The 14,298-nt window shown below is 55.0% G+C and overlaps 1 protein-coding gene across 1 annotated transcript in view; it reads right to left on the bottom strand.

Moving 5' to 3' along the window:
• Positions 1 to 47: 47 nt before the first annotated feature.
• The window catches only part of SUPT6H (SPT6 homolog, histone chaperone and transcription elongation factor), a 35,290-nt gene continuing 21,039 nt past the window's right edge, over positions 48 to 14,298 (bottom strand). Inside the window, exons 21-37 of the mRNA XM_088138678.1 lie at positions 13,074 to 13,209; positions 11,530 to 11,667; positions 10,811 to 10,978; positions 10,138 to 10,265; positions 9,698 to 9,905; positions 9,473 to 9,620; positions 8,889 to 9,031; positions 8,582 to 8,722; positions 5,534 to 5,729; positions 5,181 to 5,419; positions 4,976 to 5,089; positions 4,281 to 4,405; positions 3,733 to 3,845; positions 2,904 to 2,981; positions 2,640 to 2,806; positions 1,591 to 1,769; positions 48 to 968 (exon numbers count right to left, since the gene is read on the bottom strand). Of these exons, the coding sequence (XP_087994804.1) occupies positions 776 to 968; positions 1,591 to 1,769; positions 2,640 to 2,806; positions 2,904 to 2,981; positions 3,733 to 3,845; positions 4,281 to 4,405; positions 4,976 to 5,089; positions 5,181 to 5,419; positions 5,534 to 5,729; positions 8,582 to 8,722; positions 8,889 to 9,031; positions 9,473 to 9,620; positions 9,698 to 9,905; positions 10,138 to 10,265; positions 10,811 to 10,978; positions 11,530 to 11,667; positions 13,074 to 13,209 (2,614 nt within the window). The 3' untranslated portion in view covers positions 48 to 775. The remainder of the gene's footprint in view (positions 969 to 1,590; positions 1,770 to 2,639; positions 2,807 to 2,903; positions 2,982 to 3,732; positions 3,846 to 4,280; positions 4,406 to 4,975; positions 5,090 to 5,180; positions 5,420 to 5,533; positions 5,730 to 8,581; positions 8,723 to 8,888; positions 9,032 to 9,472; positions 9,621 to 9,697; positions 9,906 to 10,137; positions 10,266 to 10,810; positions 10,979 to 11,529; positions 11,668 to 13,073; positions 13,210 to 14,298) is intronic.

Below are 14,298 nucleotides of genomic sequence, written 5' to 3'. Positions count from 1 at the left end.
TCCTCCTCCTTCGCGGGCAGGGCAGAGAAAACGTGGAGGAGGAGGAATCAGTAGAAACACCATTTATTCCCTCTTTGTTGTTGGAAGGGGACACAGGGTGGGGGGGAGGAAGATGCTATCTGGCATTCGAGCCACTGTGACACACTCTCCCACCTCGTTCACAAAGGCTGCCATCGGCTGGGTTCAGCTTTCAAGCTTTTTTCTTCTCTTCTTAGTAATACAACTGAATAAATATTGTCCTGGAGAGCCCCAGAGAAACTCAGCTTATGGTGGAGGCTACATTCTCTTCAGGGCTCGCGCAGCAAAGCCCCCGAACATCAACACAGCCACTGAGCACAGAACAGCGAGAGCGCGCGAGAGGGAGAGGGAGAAAGGGAGATCAGACGGACAACGTGTCCGACCTCTGAGCCCCCCGCCGGTCAGGTCTTCTTGTGGCACTCCTGGCCTTGCCGTTTTGTTTCTGCATAACCACGCGGCCAAGTGGCCGTGGGAGCTCGAGGGCAAAGGCCGGGCAGCCGAGATCGGACACGGGAGCGCAGGGCCCAGCCACACGAGGGCCTCGGCCAGTCCGAATGCCCCCTGCCGGCAGCAAGGCAGCCTCCGTGCCAAGAAACGTGCGGCCTCAAGTCTCTGCTCCCTGTGGAGGGCGCTGCCTGGCGTCCCTGGCACACCTCTTCCACTCAGGGGGAAGCAAACGAAAGAAGAAAGATGGAGCGATGTGGCTGAGGAACGAGGGCCGGCTTTGCTCCTCCTGCTGGAGACGGGCTGGGAAAGACTACCGGTCCATCTCATCCAAGAGCGGGGTGGCGTCGCCAGCCACGGACATGGGCGTGCTCTCGATCATGGGGCTGGGTGACGGGCGAGGGGTCAGACGCTGCTTCTGCTTCCGGCGCTCGGCCTCCTTCTCCTGCAGCCACTGCTCGGCCATCTTGCCCCAGTCAATGGGCGCGTGGGAGCTGGAAGTGGACCTGCACAAGAAACAGGGAAGACGATGAGGACCAGTGGCATGGCCCCCTTGAGCAGCGGTTGCGGCCTACTTTCACCCAAGGCCTGGAAGCCTTCCTGTCGTGGCTGCAGCCAGGGCTGCTGGGCCCTTGGCCCTGGCTTCTCCCTTGGACGACGCCCTGAGGAGGTTTCTTGCGGGAGTGCCCTTCCCTGCAATTCCCTCCTCCCAAATCAGGCAGATGCTGTGACCCAGCGGGAAGGCCATGCCCGCAGACGGGGCTATCATCCAAGGGAGCTGGCAAAGATTCTCCGCTACGGAGCGAAAGTCATCTGGTTAAATGACTAAAATAACTTGAAAGAGAGCTTGATCCCATCAGCTGAATCTGTAAATGCCTACAAGTAACACAGCTGGAGAAAAAACATCTTTGTTCCTTAAAAGGTTACGTGATGCAGGATCCCCTTCCCAGGCCCCAGAGGAGAGGCCGCCCTTGCCCCCCTTCCCCCAGCCAGCGCCTGCTTCAACAGGCTGCTGGGGGGGGGAGCAGCTGAGTGGCGAACAGCACCTTCTTGGCCGGGGTCCTGCTGAGGCTCAGCTCCAGCCCCTGGAGCTTCTTCCCCCTCCCCCCCGCAGGGCCTCCCACTTACTTGGGCTGCTGCCTCTGCCCGGAGCTGGAGGAAGGCTGAGACTGGGTGGACTGGGGAGTGGTGCTGGCCTGAAGCTGGTGGTACTGGGGGGTCGTGATGGGCTGGCTTGGGGTGGTGTAGGAGTAGCTGGGGGTCAGCAAAGGGGTGGCCACCGGCTGCTGGGCAGGCGTTGTGAAGACCTGTAATTCAACAAACATGCGTGTCATGAGTGGCGCAGAGCTCCTCGTGCGAAAAATCCTTTCTACAGGTAGAGGACACACCCCAGTTCTGGGGGGGCGAGAGCTGGTGGGCTGCTGTTGCGTTACATGGCTGCTGGGGTGTCCACTTCGCCAAAGGCCTCACAGGGGCTCTTGGACAGGCTGCTAAGGCTGGCTAAGGGTGACTCTCGGGCTAGTTTAGGGTTCCATCTGTCGGGCACACTTACGAACAAATGAGTTTAGTAACCAGGCTAAGGGTGTGGGGCAAATGCCCAGTCCTCTCTCCAGGCCCAGGACAGACTTCCCTGGTTGCATCTGGGGGCTGAAGGCAGGGCTTTGGCGAGCAAGGATGCTCCCCCATTCAGGCATTTCCAGCGTCTGTTGGCTGGGCAGGAGGGACATTGCCTTGTCCAAGCTCTCCTGCCGGCCGGGGGCTTAGCGAGCTCTGCCGCCTGCCAGCTCAGCACATTCTTCTTTGGAGAAGGTCCTTCACTGGCAGCAAAACTGTCCCTTCTCCGCCCTCGCCCCCCGCTAGCAGGAAAGCAGCCCTGCTGGTCTTCTGGCCATTACCACCGCCTCTGCCCAAAGCAGCCGGGCCCATGGAGAGGGGCTGGGAAGCAGTGAGGGCGAGGTCTGGCCTGCAGCTGATGCAGCCACGAGTAGCTTTCTTTCTTCTCTCCATGATCAACAAGGCCAACACGCTTGGGGCATCGCGTGGGCAGGGTTGTGGGCAAAGGACCTCTGGGAATCAGCAGTCGCCCTGCTGCCCAGCAATTCCCGGGTGAGGTGGGGCCCGGCTGCTGGCATTGCCAGGGAACTCAAGTGAGGCCGAGAATCCTTCCGCCCACTCACGTGGTATGCGCTGCTCCCACCACCGCTGCCCCCGTAGCCGTATTGGCTGGAAGTCCACTGGGCAGGGGTGGCATTGGCGTTTTGCCCCTGGCCCGTCACGGCAGCGAGGGCGCTGAACATCTGAGAAGTCATGTTCTGTGGCAAGGCGTTGACGGCTCGGGTCAGATCTGCCAGGAGGTAGGGAGGCAGAAGGCCGTTAGAAGTGCCCACGTTCCGATGCCCTGGGAGAGGAGATTGTGCCCCGGGGCCCCTGCAGAGACTCACCCGCAAGGTTAATGTTGGCAGGAGTCGCGTTGATGGACGCGGGTGTCCTGGTTCTGCTGCTGCTGCTGGGGGTGACCCCTGGGGAGGGGAGAGCAGAGGAGGAACGCCAGGTGAGAAACAGGTGAGGGGCCGAGGCTTCTCTTCAGAAAGCCTGGCAGTCACCTGAGATATGCCTGCTGGCTGGATTTGCACAACAGGCGAAAGCTGGTAAGCCAGATGCGTTCCCATGTTCACATCAGCAGAGCAACCATACGGGGTCTTACCCGAAGGTGGCACTCAGACAATGCAGGGTCACACGCGACCCACCCCACTGGAGCCCAGTTCCTAGAACTCCCTTCCTCAGGCAGATGCCCCCCAGATATGGGGGGACACATGGCCTTCCAGGAGGCTCAGCTGGAGAGAGTTCAGGATGGTGGAAAGACCCAAGCTGCAGGTGTCTCCGCTGGACAAGAGACTAGGGGAGGGCAGCTCCCCTCTGAAGGGGGGCTTCATGTTTGGCCATGAAGTCTAATGGTGACTCCCCAACCGCCTTGCAGGACTGTCCCAATCCCACCTGCTGGGAAAGGAAGGAACAACTCTGGGCCAGAGATCCATTCTTGCCCCTGGAGCTCAGGCCCCACTCAGAGGCACCAGCAGGCCTGCTGCGCCCAGCCTTTCCAGGGGCGGCGGCCAGGCAGAGAGCCAGGGACTCAACCCCTCTTCCCAAGGCCAGAGCCAGGAGCATCTTCCTTCCACGTGGAGGCAGGGAAGGTGTCCCCCAGCCTTCCTCCACTTAAGGTTCATCTGCTCCACGGAGGAGCCCAGAGGGGTGGGTGGGTCTGGGCGTCACCTGGCACAGGGTCCTGGTAGTGATCCTTGAACCACCGGAAAAGTCCGTTGACTGTGGGGAAGACGTGGTTGCGATACCGGAATCCTTCGGGCGTCACCGTCACGTACTCAATTCTGCGGCGAGAGAGTTTTGTGGCAACTCTGGCAAACGCAGGCCATCTGGCCAGCCCAGGGGGAACAGCAGGATGCCCACCCAGCCTTCTGATTCAGGTTTGTCTGTTTGCCAGGAGAAACACGCCAGGAAGCCAGAAAGGCAGAGACCGGAGGGGTAAACACGGAGTACTACTGAGGGCACATTTCAGGTTTCCAGCCGGGTCCCCTGGCTCCCGAGTGTTGCAGCTGGAGAGGAGCTCTGCCTGTGACTGTTCCCCCACCGCTCGTGCTTCCATCAGGGCCTGGGGAGGGGCTTCGCTCAGCAGCAGAATCCCCGCTTTGGATGCAGGAGGCCCTTGGTTCAACCCTGGGACACCTCCAACGGTAAAGCCTCTGGGCCAAGCCACAAGGAGCCGAGGAGCCCAGCAGTCTGGCCCCGAGGGGTGGCACGCCTACCTGGGCTTGCCTCGTGGCTGATAGCCCAGCAGGAATTTGCCTGGAAGATCCTTGCAGGCGCAGATGAAGTAGGGGATGAAGGTGGGCTTCTCCTTCTTGGTTTTGATCAGCAGCTCCTCCAGTTTCTGAGACGGGCGAGAAGACAACAATTGGAACTTACCATGAACGGAGGCTCCCCCCTCACCGGGGGACTCGGGGGGCTCACTCACCGCTCAAGGGAAAGAATGGGTATCGCCCCCCAGGACCCAAAGAATTATATTCATACTCCTATAACCCTGCATCCAAGGCAACCCTCAGCAGTAAAACACACGGTTCCAACAACATCTAAGAAAGATAATCCCGAGTGAAGAGGATACGCAAACTGTGGCCTGCAGAACTGAACCCAGCAGAGACAGATTTCTGCAGAGAGGATGCCAGCCCACCTTGGAGATGGGAGGCCCCAGGTCAGTACCCCTGATAAGCACTGTAGGAGGAGACCCGTGTTAGTCTGCAGCAGCCAAAAACCAGAAGGACACTGGGAGCACCGTTTCCAACTAACAAATGTTATTAAAAGGTATCAGCTGATGCCTTTTAGTAACATTTGCATTTTATGTAGCTCATGAAAGCTGGTGCCCTTTGATAAAGGTGCTGCTAGTCCCATTATAAGGAGGGCCTGCAAGCTGGACCCTGCTCAGGCACACCGCTCTCCCCCTCACCTTCCTGTCTCCTCCGCTGCAATCATGGTAATATTTGTGGCTGAGCAAATCTCGGGCAAAGGAGGCCATCGGCTGGACGTAGCGGGCTACGATCTCGTCCAGGTCCTCAAACTCCTTGGGAGGAAAGAAAGAGAGGGAGGAGGTCCTGGATGGGGCCAGGCAGGAGGGAATCTCTCCCCTCCCCAGCGGCTCCCACCGGACTCACTTCGGTGTTGATCCAGAGGGTGGCCCCCAGGCTGAACGCGTTCTCCTTGCCTTCCTCCCGCACGTCCACGTGCTGGTAAATGTTGTCGCACACTTTCCAGGTGACCGTCAGATGATTCTCCCCTTTGCTGCTGGGCCGTATGATGACATCGCCTTGGTCCATGGTCTCCATCATCTTCTCCGCCTGCTTGAAGTTGATGTTGTGGAAGGATGGGTGAGCAATCACCCGCTTGATGTATGCTGTGTGAAGAGGCAAGCCAGATGTTAGCATCTGCTCTCTGGCAGGAGATCCCTGTGCCCCCTCCATTCCTAAGTTGGAGGGCTGGGCCCCGGCATGCCCCACCATGGGCTCACTTGTCCGCTGCTGCTTCCTCTTCAGTTCTTCTTCCTGCTTGTGGTCAGCAGCCTCAGCTGCAAAGTCATAGTGGGCGTCCTTGGGCAGCTTCCACTCATTGCTCCTGTCCATCAGGTCTGATGTCCGGCAGGTCAGATCTGCACTGAACTTCTCAATGTCAATCTTCATGATCCTGCAGTGGACGGTCATCCCCACCTGCAAAAGAAGGCCGGCATTCGAGAGGGACACTGGGCAGTAGAAAGAGGTCCAACTGGATATGCAGAGGCAAGCCTAGCCTTACTGAAGGGCGAGTGGATAAGGTTGGGCATGGGGGCTCTGATTTCACCAGCCTCAACCCTAATGCAATGGAGGGAGAGTGGCGTGTGTCCATCAGGAGACCCTGATGGTGGCACGGAACTCTGTTCTGTATTCACCAACCCTCCCTCTAGGGAACGTGAGGTGGATGGTGGGGCGGTAAGTCTAAGACTCTGGGAAAAGTGGATCATCAGGACCCTTTACAGCCAGAAAATGCATGGGCCACTCTCACCAATGACCTTGTGGGGCCTAGATGTGGGGAGCATATCCCTACTTGGCCTGCTGGGTATTTTAGTAGCTCTGATGGCCGCAACCACAGCATCCTCTGGACTTTGTGGTGGCTTCCCTCCTTCCTGAATGGATGGTTCCAACTGGTTGGGGGAGGAAAGATTAAGCTCTGGAGCACCCTCATATCGGGTGCCACAACCCTCATCCCTATCTCCTTATTTAATGTGTATACAAAGCTGCTGTAGGACATCATTCAGTGCTTTGGGGCACAGTATAAATAATATGCCACTGATCCCAGTGATGCACCCCTATCCCGGATGCCCGGCAGATGTGGGAGGAGTCCTGACTCGGTGTCCAGATGGGGAGAAACAGGTTAAGACAAGCAAGTCAGAGTGGCTTCTGGTTCAGAAGCAGACAGGATTCAGAACAACACCAGCTTTAGCTTTTGATGGGGTTCAGTTCCCCCAGAGCAAGGACCTGGGTCCCCTGGATTCTCAGCTCCTGCTGAAGCCGCAGGGGAAGCAACGGCTGGAAGGGGCCTCGCCCAACAGCGCCTGGTGCACCAGCTGGGATGGTTCATGGGGTGGGAAGTGCTGGCAACAATCATCCAGGCCCTTGGCACTTGACAGCTCCACTACTGCACTATGTTCTACGTGGGACTACCCTTAGAGACATGTGATACTCATCAGTATTGTGAGGGCTACGCTGGCCGCCAATTCCGGGGTACAAGTGAGGATTAAAGTCCCTCATGGCTTGGGGGCTGATTATTTGCAGAAACACTCACTCCAAATAGAACTAAATCTGCGGCAGGAAAGGCCTGCTGAGAGCTCCCCTCCCACCCCAACATGTGGGAGATGGGAGGGGAGTCTCAGGCAGGCATTTTCTGCAGGGGCTCCCCTGTCGCGGAACACCAAAGACCTGATGCTAAGATTTGCGTCCTCGTGCCCGATTTTGAGGAAACCTAAAAACCTGGCTCTTCCAAAGAACATCTAGGACTGTGGAATATGGGGTGGAAGTACCTGAGGTCAATTTAGGTTATTAAAATAATCAGGTGATTATTTACTGGTGTTTCTTTGTATGTCATCTATATACTGCTGATGTTTTTGCTGTGAGCCACTTAGATTCATACTGACTGAAGTGGCATAAAAACACCTGAATTAGTTAATTAACTGATTAAATTGTATGTCACCCTATCTCAAGACTCTGGGCACTTTTTACAACCCAAGATCCTATAATAAATCCACATAATTCCAAAACCTTAATTAACAACAGTCCATTAATAGATGGGTACACTCCTTTGTTTAGCGACTCCCTGGACTAGGCCCTGCAGTTTTCTTGGCAAGATTTTCAAAAGGGGCTTGCCCCGGCCTCCTTCTTCCCAGGGCTGAGAGACAAGGACTGGCCCACGGTCACCCAGGTGCCTTCGTGCCTCAGGCAGGACTAGAACTCGTGGCCTCCTGGTTTCTACCCTGATGCCTAAAGTGCTACACCAAATGGGCTCTCTTAATAGATGGGTACACAAATTAAAACTGGTAAAGAAAGGGTGTCTTGCGATCAGCACAGCAAGAGCACCCTCATGGGCCTCCTTCAGCTCACTTCCAGAGCTTGACAAGTGGCATGGTGGGAGAGCTGGTGAGGTTGCCGGGAAAATCTCCAAATAGCTGCTGAAAACTTCTGGGCTACTGAGGGTGGCACTGGGGGTGGCGCATTCTAAATGGAGACCCAGGCTGCCAAAGAACTGCAGATTAAGCAGGGAGAGGCAGTAATTCCTATCAGACGCTCCCAACGCACAACTATGAAACCGGCCACTATGAAGGGAACACTCATGGCTGCAAGGCGGCCTGGAGGGAAGCCACGTTTCGCCTCCTTCTTCCCACCCCACCTTCAAAGGCTCCAGTCCCCAGGAAAGGCCAGGAGCTGCGCTGTCAGGCCTAGCCCAAAGAACTCCTTGAGACCATGCAGGTTCAATCAGCAAGGTTTATTAGCCAGCGCCTGTTTACAGAAATCTTCTCAGACTGACCACTAGTTCCCAGGCACAGCTATTCACTATCTTCTGGAATGTTTAGGGATGTGCCAGTTTCCTCCGCTTATCTCCAGAGAGTTGCTCTGGAGATGAGAGCACCGTTTTCACCTCCCTTCCTCCATTCCAGTCCATCACATGCATGGACATTCAGCTCTCTGGTTGGAGAGACTGGAGCCCCCTCCACCACCTCCCAGTAGAGAGTCTGAGGTTTTGTTTTCTACCAGCCACGCTGGAGGTCTGCTTGCAGGCAGAAAACAAGCCTTTTAAACCAGTGGTGGTCACTGCCCCAATTCCTTTGGCCAACCTCCCACCGTCCGGCCAAAGTGCAGAGCAGAAGAACGCTGGGAAGAGCAGGCGGGTGTGGTGTTAAACAATGCCAGATCCCTGGTTGGCAGGATGAGCCAGCGCCAGCTGAGTCACTGCAGGGGGTGGGGGGAGAGGCCACAAACATCCCGACCAGCTGTTGACAAACCAGCTTGGGCCAGTTCCCCCGGTGACCTACCTTGACTCTTTCCTCTGGCCGTTTGACCACCTTGTCGCTGAGGAATTTGGTGGGGATAAAGCCGGTGACCCCGTTGTCCAGTCGGGTTTTCACCCCGATGGCCTGGCCAGGGCAGGAGCCGCTATCAAAATGGTTCCAGACCTGGAAAGAGGGGAGCCGTTACATTGGCCTGGCTGTTTAGCTAGCCAGGCATGGTCGGGTCCCAACGGGACAGAGCTCGTCCCCAAGAACGCAGCACCTTCTGGGGGGCAGAAAGAGGGACCCGGGGAAGCCCTCCCCCCCCCAATGGTTGGGGATGCTCCGCTACCTCGCTCAGCTCAGGGAAGTTATCCTGCTGACAGAAGGGGCACTGCCAGAGGCCCGTCTCATCGTTCCTGATCGCCTGGTCGTAGCTCTCACCCTGCGGTCGCCGATGGGCGATTCCCGTCACGTTGCAGATGATCAATTTACCTGAACACAAGAGGAGTTGGGCCTCTGGGGATGCATCAACCCGGACAAGCAAAAGCTTTGCAAAATCTGGGTTGCTGTCTACTGTTATGGCAGCAGAGAGCTGGCAAGCTGATTGTATTGGGTGAGGCAGCCAAACCAGCACCCTGTTTTCACAGCGTCCAACACAATGCCAAGAGGAGGCCTACAAGCAGGTCCCCTCTGGTTAGTATTCAGAGACACACCGCCTCCATTATGGAAGGACCATGCAGCCGTCCACAGTGACTAATGGCAGAGTAGAGAAACCTGTGCCCTACAAATGCTGAAACCTTAATACCCAACATTTCTGACCACCGGCCATACTTGTTGCTCCCTGCACTGAGAGTTGGAGTCCAGCGTCTGACAACATCTGAGTCCAACCTCTTCCCCCTCCCTGTCCAGGTGATGGGTGTCATGCGCGCCTACCTATGTAGAAGGTTTCAGGGGTCTCTTTGGTCAACATGTTAAAGACTTCCTCAGAATTGGGAGAGCGATAGGGGCTCCGGAGGTCCTTGTAGCGGCAGCTCAGCTCGGCTCGGATGTCGTACAGGGTGATGTGCTTGTCGCCGTAGCCCTGGGAGGGAACAGGGAGGGTGAAGGTTTGGCGACACCAAGGGAGACACTTCTCTTGGGGCAGGAGGTTCTGCTGACCTGCCTCTCCAGTTCCTCGGCAAAGGCGTCAAGGTCCAGATCCTTCAGTCGTTCTGGGTTTTCTAGGATCTCCTCCAGGGCACCCGCTGGATTGGCATCTTCGGCCGACTCATCGTACTCCAGGGCATCGACCGCCATTTTCCTAGCCCATTCGTACGTCTCTGGATGAACCCTGGACCCATCTAGGACCTCAATGTAGGAATCCGTGCTAGGAACACACAGACGCGATGTCAGAAGGGAGACGCTGGGGTTGTAAAGGCAAGACAAGCCGCTGCCGGCAACGCGGGATGCGACCGCTTGCGGCTCCCGTGACATTCAGCAGGGACAGCAGCCCCTCTGATTGGGGGCTGAAGCCATGGAGGCTGCCTCTGGTGGTCTGCGGCCGCTGCATCAAGCTGAGGACTTGTAAGGGTTGCTTCCCAGCACCCCCAGGCACCCACCTGTCTCCCAGCGAGGCCGTGTCGATCTTGATGAACCCCGCGCAGTTGATGAAGACCTTGGGCCCCATGTGGCACATGGTGACCAGCTGGGTCCGGTTCTCTAGCCTTGTATTGTTCTGCTTCAGGATCTGAAGGAGAGCACAGGGCGGGAAGTCCACGTTCACTCTGATCGGGCAGGGCAGAAACCCAGGAGAGCCGACAGAGCTGCTCGGGTGTTCAGGAAAAGGGTCTGGGGGAGGCAGAGTGCTGTTCCGAGCACCCAGGCTCCGGCTGCCCTGCGCTCACACCCAGCCTTTGTCTCCTCTGCTCCTGGCCGTTTTGCGGGAGACACCGGGGACCTATTTATGCCGTTGGCAGCTGAAGGAGCCCCCCTGCGCTGGGCTAGGCCTCTCCCTTTCCCCAGGAGCAGGAAGCAGCTTCAGGAGAGCAGTCTGAAGACAGGCTATCTGGCACCAAACTTGCTAGGAAGGAAAGCAGTGCAGCACCACAAGAGGCAGCCTGTGGGTCAGCTAGCACAGGGAGCTCATGGATGACTGCGAGTGAATCCCTCCCAGCAACTTACAAACTCATGGTGAGATTAGAACAGGAATCTCCCCTACCTGCAGTCGCCACCCAAGCCACAAGCATCCGTTGGGGCCCCCTTTGCCCTCCCCTGTAAGCAGCAGAAACCTACCTTCAGCAAGTGAGTACCCTTGCGGGGCCCCAGGCCACAGACATACTGCAGGAGGGCCTGGCTATGTGGGTGGGCGATGGCACGGTTGACATCCACGCCCACCTCATTCACGCGGTTGATGAATTCGCAGTAGAGGGCGTTCAGCAGCTCTTCCTTCACCACATGATCCTGGCCGGCACAGGGAAGAGAGCATCAACAGTCGTGCCACGGGGCCAAGCCACACAAGATGGGTTGCTGAATCCAGTCAGGGGAAGGGGGAACATCCAGATAGCTTGGAGAGGAGGCTTCGTGGGGAAGGGGGGTGGAGACTGGTGGCCCTCCATAAGCTTCTGGACTTGTTCTTTCCATTCCCAGGCAGCCTGGCCAAGCACACCCACAGCAGCACAGCCACCCCCCCCACCCGGAATCTTTTAGAAAGAGAGAAACCCCACAACAGAGTGAGGCTAGCAAATATCCGCTTATGGTCTCAGCCTTATTTGTTCTATTTCTGGTCTACCGGGGAGGCACAGAGTTTTTCCATCTCACCGACACTCTTCCCAATTCTTTTTCACTGTCTGCCTTTGCACTCTCACAGCTCAAGGTCTTCCCATTTGTACAGACTAAGAGCCAAGCTTCATTTGTCCACCAAAGGAGGACTGATCCCCCAACTCCTTGGTCGATGGGCTCCTCTCATCGGAGGCCAGAAGAGCCTTCCAGACAGCCCCCCCCTTTGGAGTTACCTGCAGGGGGTGGAGCTTGAGGCAGAGAATGTCTTCGTCGGAGCTGCAGACTTGTGCGAACTCAATGAGCGGGTCCTGGATGCGGCGAGCGAGGGAGACGGCTTGGCGCAGGACGGGCGGGTAGTCCCGGAACTCATTCTGCAAGAAGAGTCAACAGGAGGGGTCCATCTGAGGAGGGGGCTGGAGGGAGGGGCAACAAAGCAGGCCAGGGAACTTATCTGGAACCAAGCCCAAGGACTCCTACCACCTCCTGCATAGCAGCCTTTTTCCCACCCCCTGTGCTTTTTTACATAAGGCAGCTTATGATACGAGCCAAAGAAAATAGAATGAAAGGAAGTCCCAGGTACAGAAAAGCTGACGTTACAGCCTTCCCTTGAAAAAGCACCATCGCTTTCAAACAGCAGGTAAACAGAAAAGCCAGCTCTGGAGAAGGCTTGCCTAAATACACACCTAGCCATCATTTGGAGGCAAAGAATACTATCCATAGCACAGGGAAGGAGTGAGGAGGAGGAAACGAAGAAAAAAGACGTGATGATGATAAGAAGAAAAGGAAACAGAGCTCCTTCTGGTTTATTGGAGCACCATTCTCCATCCCTCTCCCTCCTTTTCTATCCCTGCAAAACTTCTTGCTTTCACCATCCACTGCTTTGCACGAGGGCTTTTGTTCTCTGAATTTGTCCTCTCTCTGTTTTTCAGGACCTCCTTAACTCCATCCAGCCACGACTCCTTGATCTTCCTTTCCATGTTCTCTCTTCAATATATTGTTTCATCCTGATTTATTCTCTTTACATGGCCATGCTACCCAAGTATCTTTCATACCAGTCACTCCTTCTGCATTCAACCTATATTCCCTCATTTGCTCTTGACCCCATCTCCACTTGTTTGACTACACTCCTTCTTAAGGGTTCTGTTCCCACTGAATTCACTTCAGTTTTATGTTTCGGCTGGCACACCAAGCTCTCACTTCAATATAGCGTAGTAGATCATAAGCAAATGTTTTCACTTCTTTTGGAAACATTCATTCCTCCTCAAAGGCTGCCTAATATTTGCTACCTTTCTACCAGTATCTGCACACTTCTAGAATTTCTCCATTTTCCTTTCTTTAGTAAAGATTCTACTACGGTACACAAATTCATTCTGCTTGCTCATTTATTGCTATTTATGTGTAACTTGTATCACTCCATTTCCCCTGTCAAACACAACTGCCTTAGTCTTCGATATGTTCATTTTCAGATTAATACTCCTCGCTGCATCATACAATCTCAGATTTGTTACAAAACATTCGGGCTTTCAGCACCACCTGCATACAAACGTCCACGCACATCGCATGTCACCAACCTGCCCACTTCTAAAGTTGCCACCAGCGTTCCTTGTACATTTATCCATAAAAGCATTAAATAACCATCTCTGCAACCAGCAGTTTATCTTTGAGAGCAGAGGTCCGAGAGGGAGCCAGCAGCAAGGTGGGTCTAAAAGCAGCGCAAAGGAGCAGGGAGCCCCCCGTTCCATCCTGAGGCCCCAGTCCTGGAGGTCCTCTGGTTTACCTCGGATTTCTTGCTGTTCATGTAAAGAGTGGCCAGTTCATTGTCCACCAGCTCCACGCCAATTGAGGAAAGCTGCTGCCCCTGTTCCAGTTCATGGACAATGCGCTTCACATCCTCCATCAGCATTTGTGCATCCCTGAGAAAAACAAGGGTGGGGAGGGGAAGAGCTAAGGACCTCCAGTAGGCAAGGGCTCCACGAGGCGACAACTGCTTGCAAAAGAAAGCAGGCACGCAACTTATTTTATCCTGCACTTCCCTACAGGAGCTGCTAATTTGTCTTTTTTTCTTTTTCCCCACGTGGCCCTGTATTGGTAATGGCTTAGAATGACTGCACTAATCCTCATGCAAATAAAACGCTTACTTTTTAAAAGGGCTGTCCGGAGACTGACAGAAAGACAGTCACAATACAAGCTGAGAGTGTAACGCTTGGAGCGCCTGGATCTTGTCCTTTCCAAGATGTTCTTCCTGAAAAGGAGAAGGCGCAGCCTCCCGGCGGTCAGACCTCAAGGGGCTGCAGCGCACCGCCTGTCCTGAGGGAAAGGGAGCTTCCCCTGCTGGCTGGCAGAATTTTAGTAACAGGCGTGAGGGTCTCTGCGGGCTCCCTTTCCTGCTGGTCCAGGTGACCAAAAGTCCAGACACACCATTTTAAATGAGAAGCTAAAGATATCTCTTTCTCTTCCTCTTCTCTTCCCTGGTGGAAGGAAAGCTTCTTCCGCCCACCCGCCCACACCAGCTAAGTTCTGAGAAGGACAGTTTGAACACGAACAACTTCAGTCAAACAATACTGCTGGTGTGGAAGGGTGGACCAAGAAAGCTTCATTCTCAACTGGGAGTCTGTGTGTGTGAAAGATACTCTTTCACTTCCCTTTGAAAATGAAAAATATCCAACTTTTACCATTACGTCTTACTGCACTCCATGAAGTGCACATCAACACTTAAAAATAAATGTCACTCCTCCCTAAATTATAAAAAGAACAGGAATGGCAACTTCTTAAAAAAAATCATACATGTAACAGCATAAATGAAGAAATAATAAATAAATAAATAAATAAATAAATGGGGCCTTTGCTGTAAATTGGGGGCTCCAAGGCATCTCTTGTGGAAGGAACACCTGCAGGCTGCAATGGAAAAACCCATTTCCGGGCGTTCTCCAGAATGGGCTTGTTAATCCTAAAAGACATTGCAGGGCCCTATGAGCATCTTCAAAAGTGGTGGAAAAGGAAGG

The sequence above is a fragment of the Python bivittatus genome, unplaced genomic scaffold, assembly GCF_059951505.1.
Source record: "Python bivittatus isolate LINGU-HERP-01145 unplaced genomic scaffold, Pbiv_v1 ctg000240_np1212, whole genome shotgun sequence".
NCBI lineage: Eukaryota > Metazoa > Chordata > Lepidosauria > Squamata > Pythonidae > Python > Python bivittatus.
The sequence above is the reverse complement of the archived record's forward strand: the minus strand, read 5'-3'. Positions and strand labels throughout refer to the sequence as shown.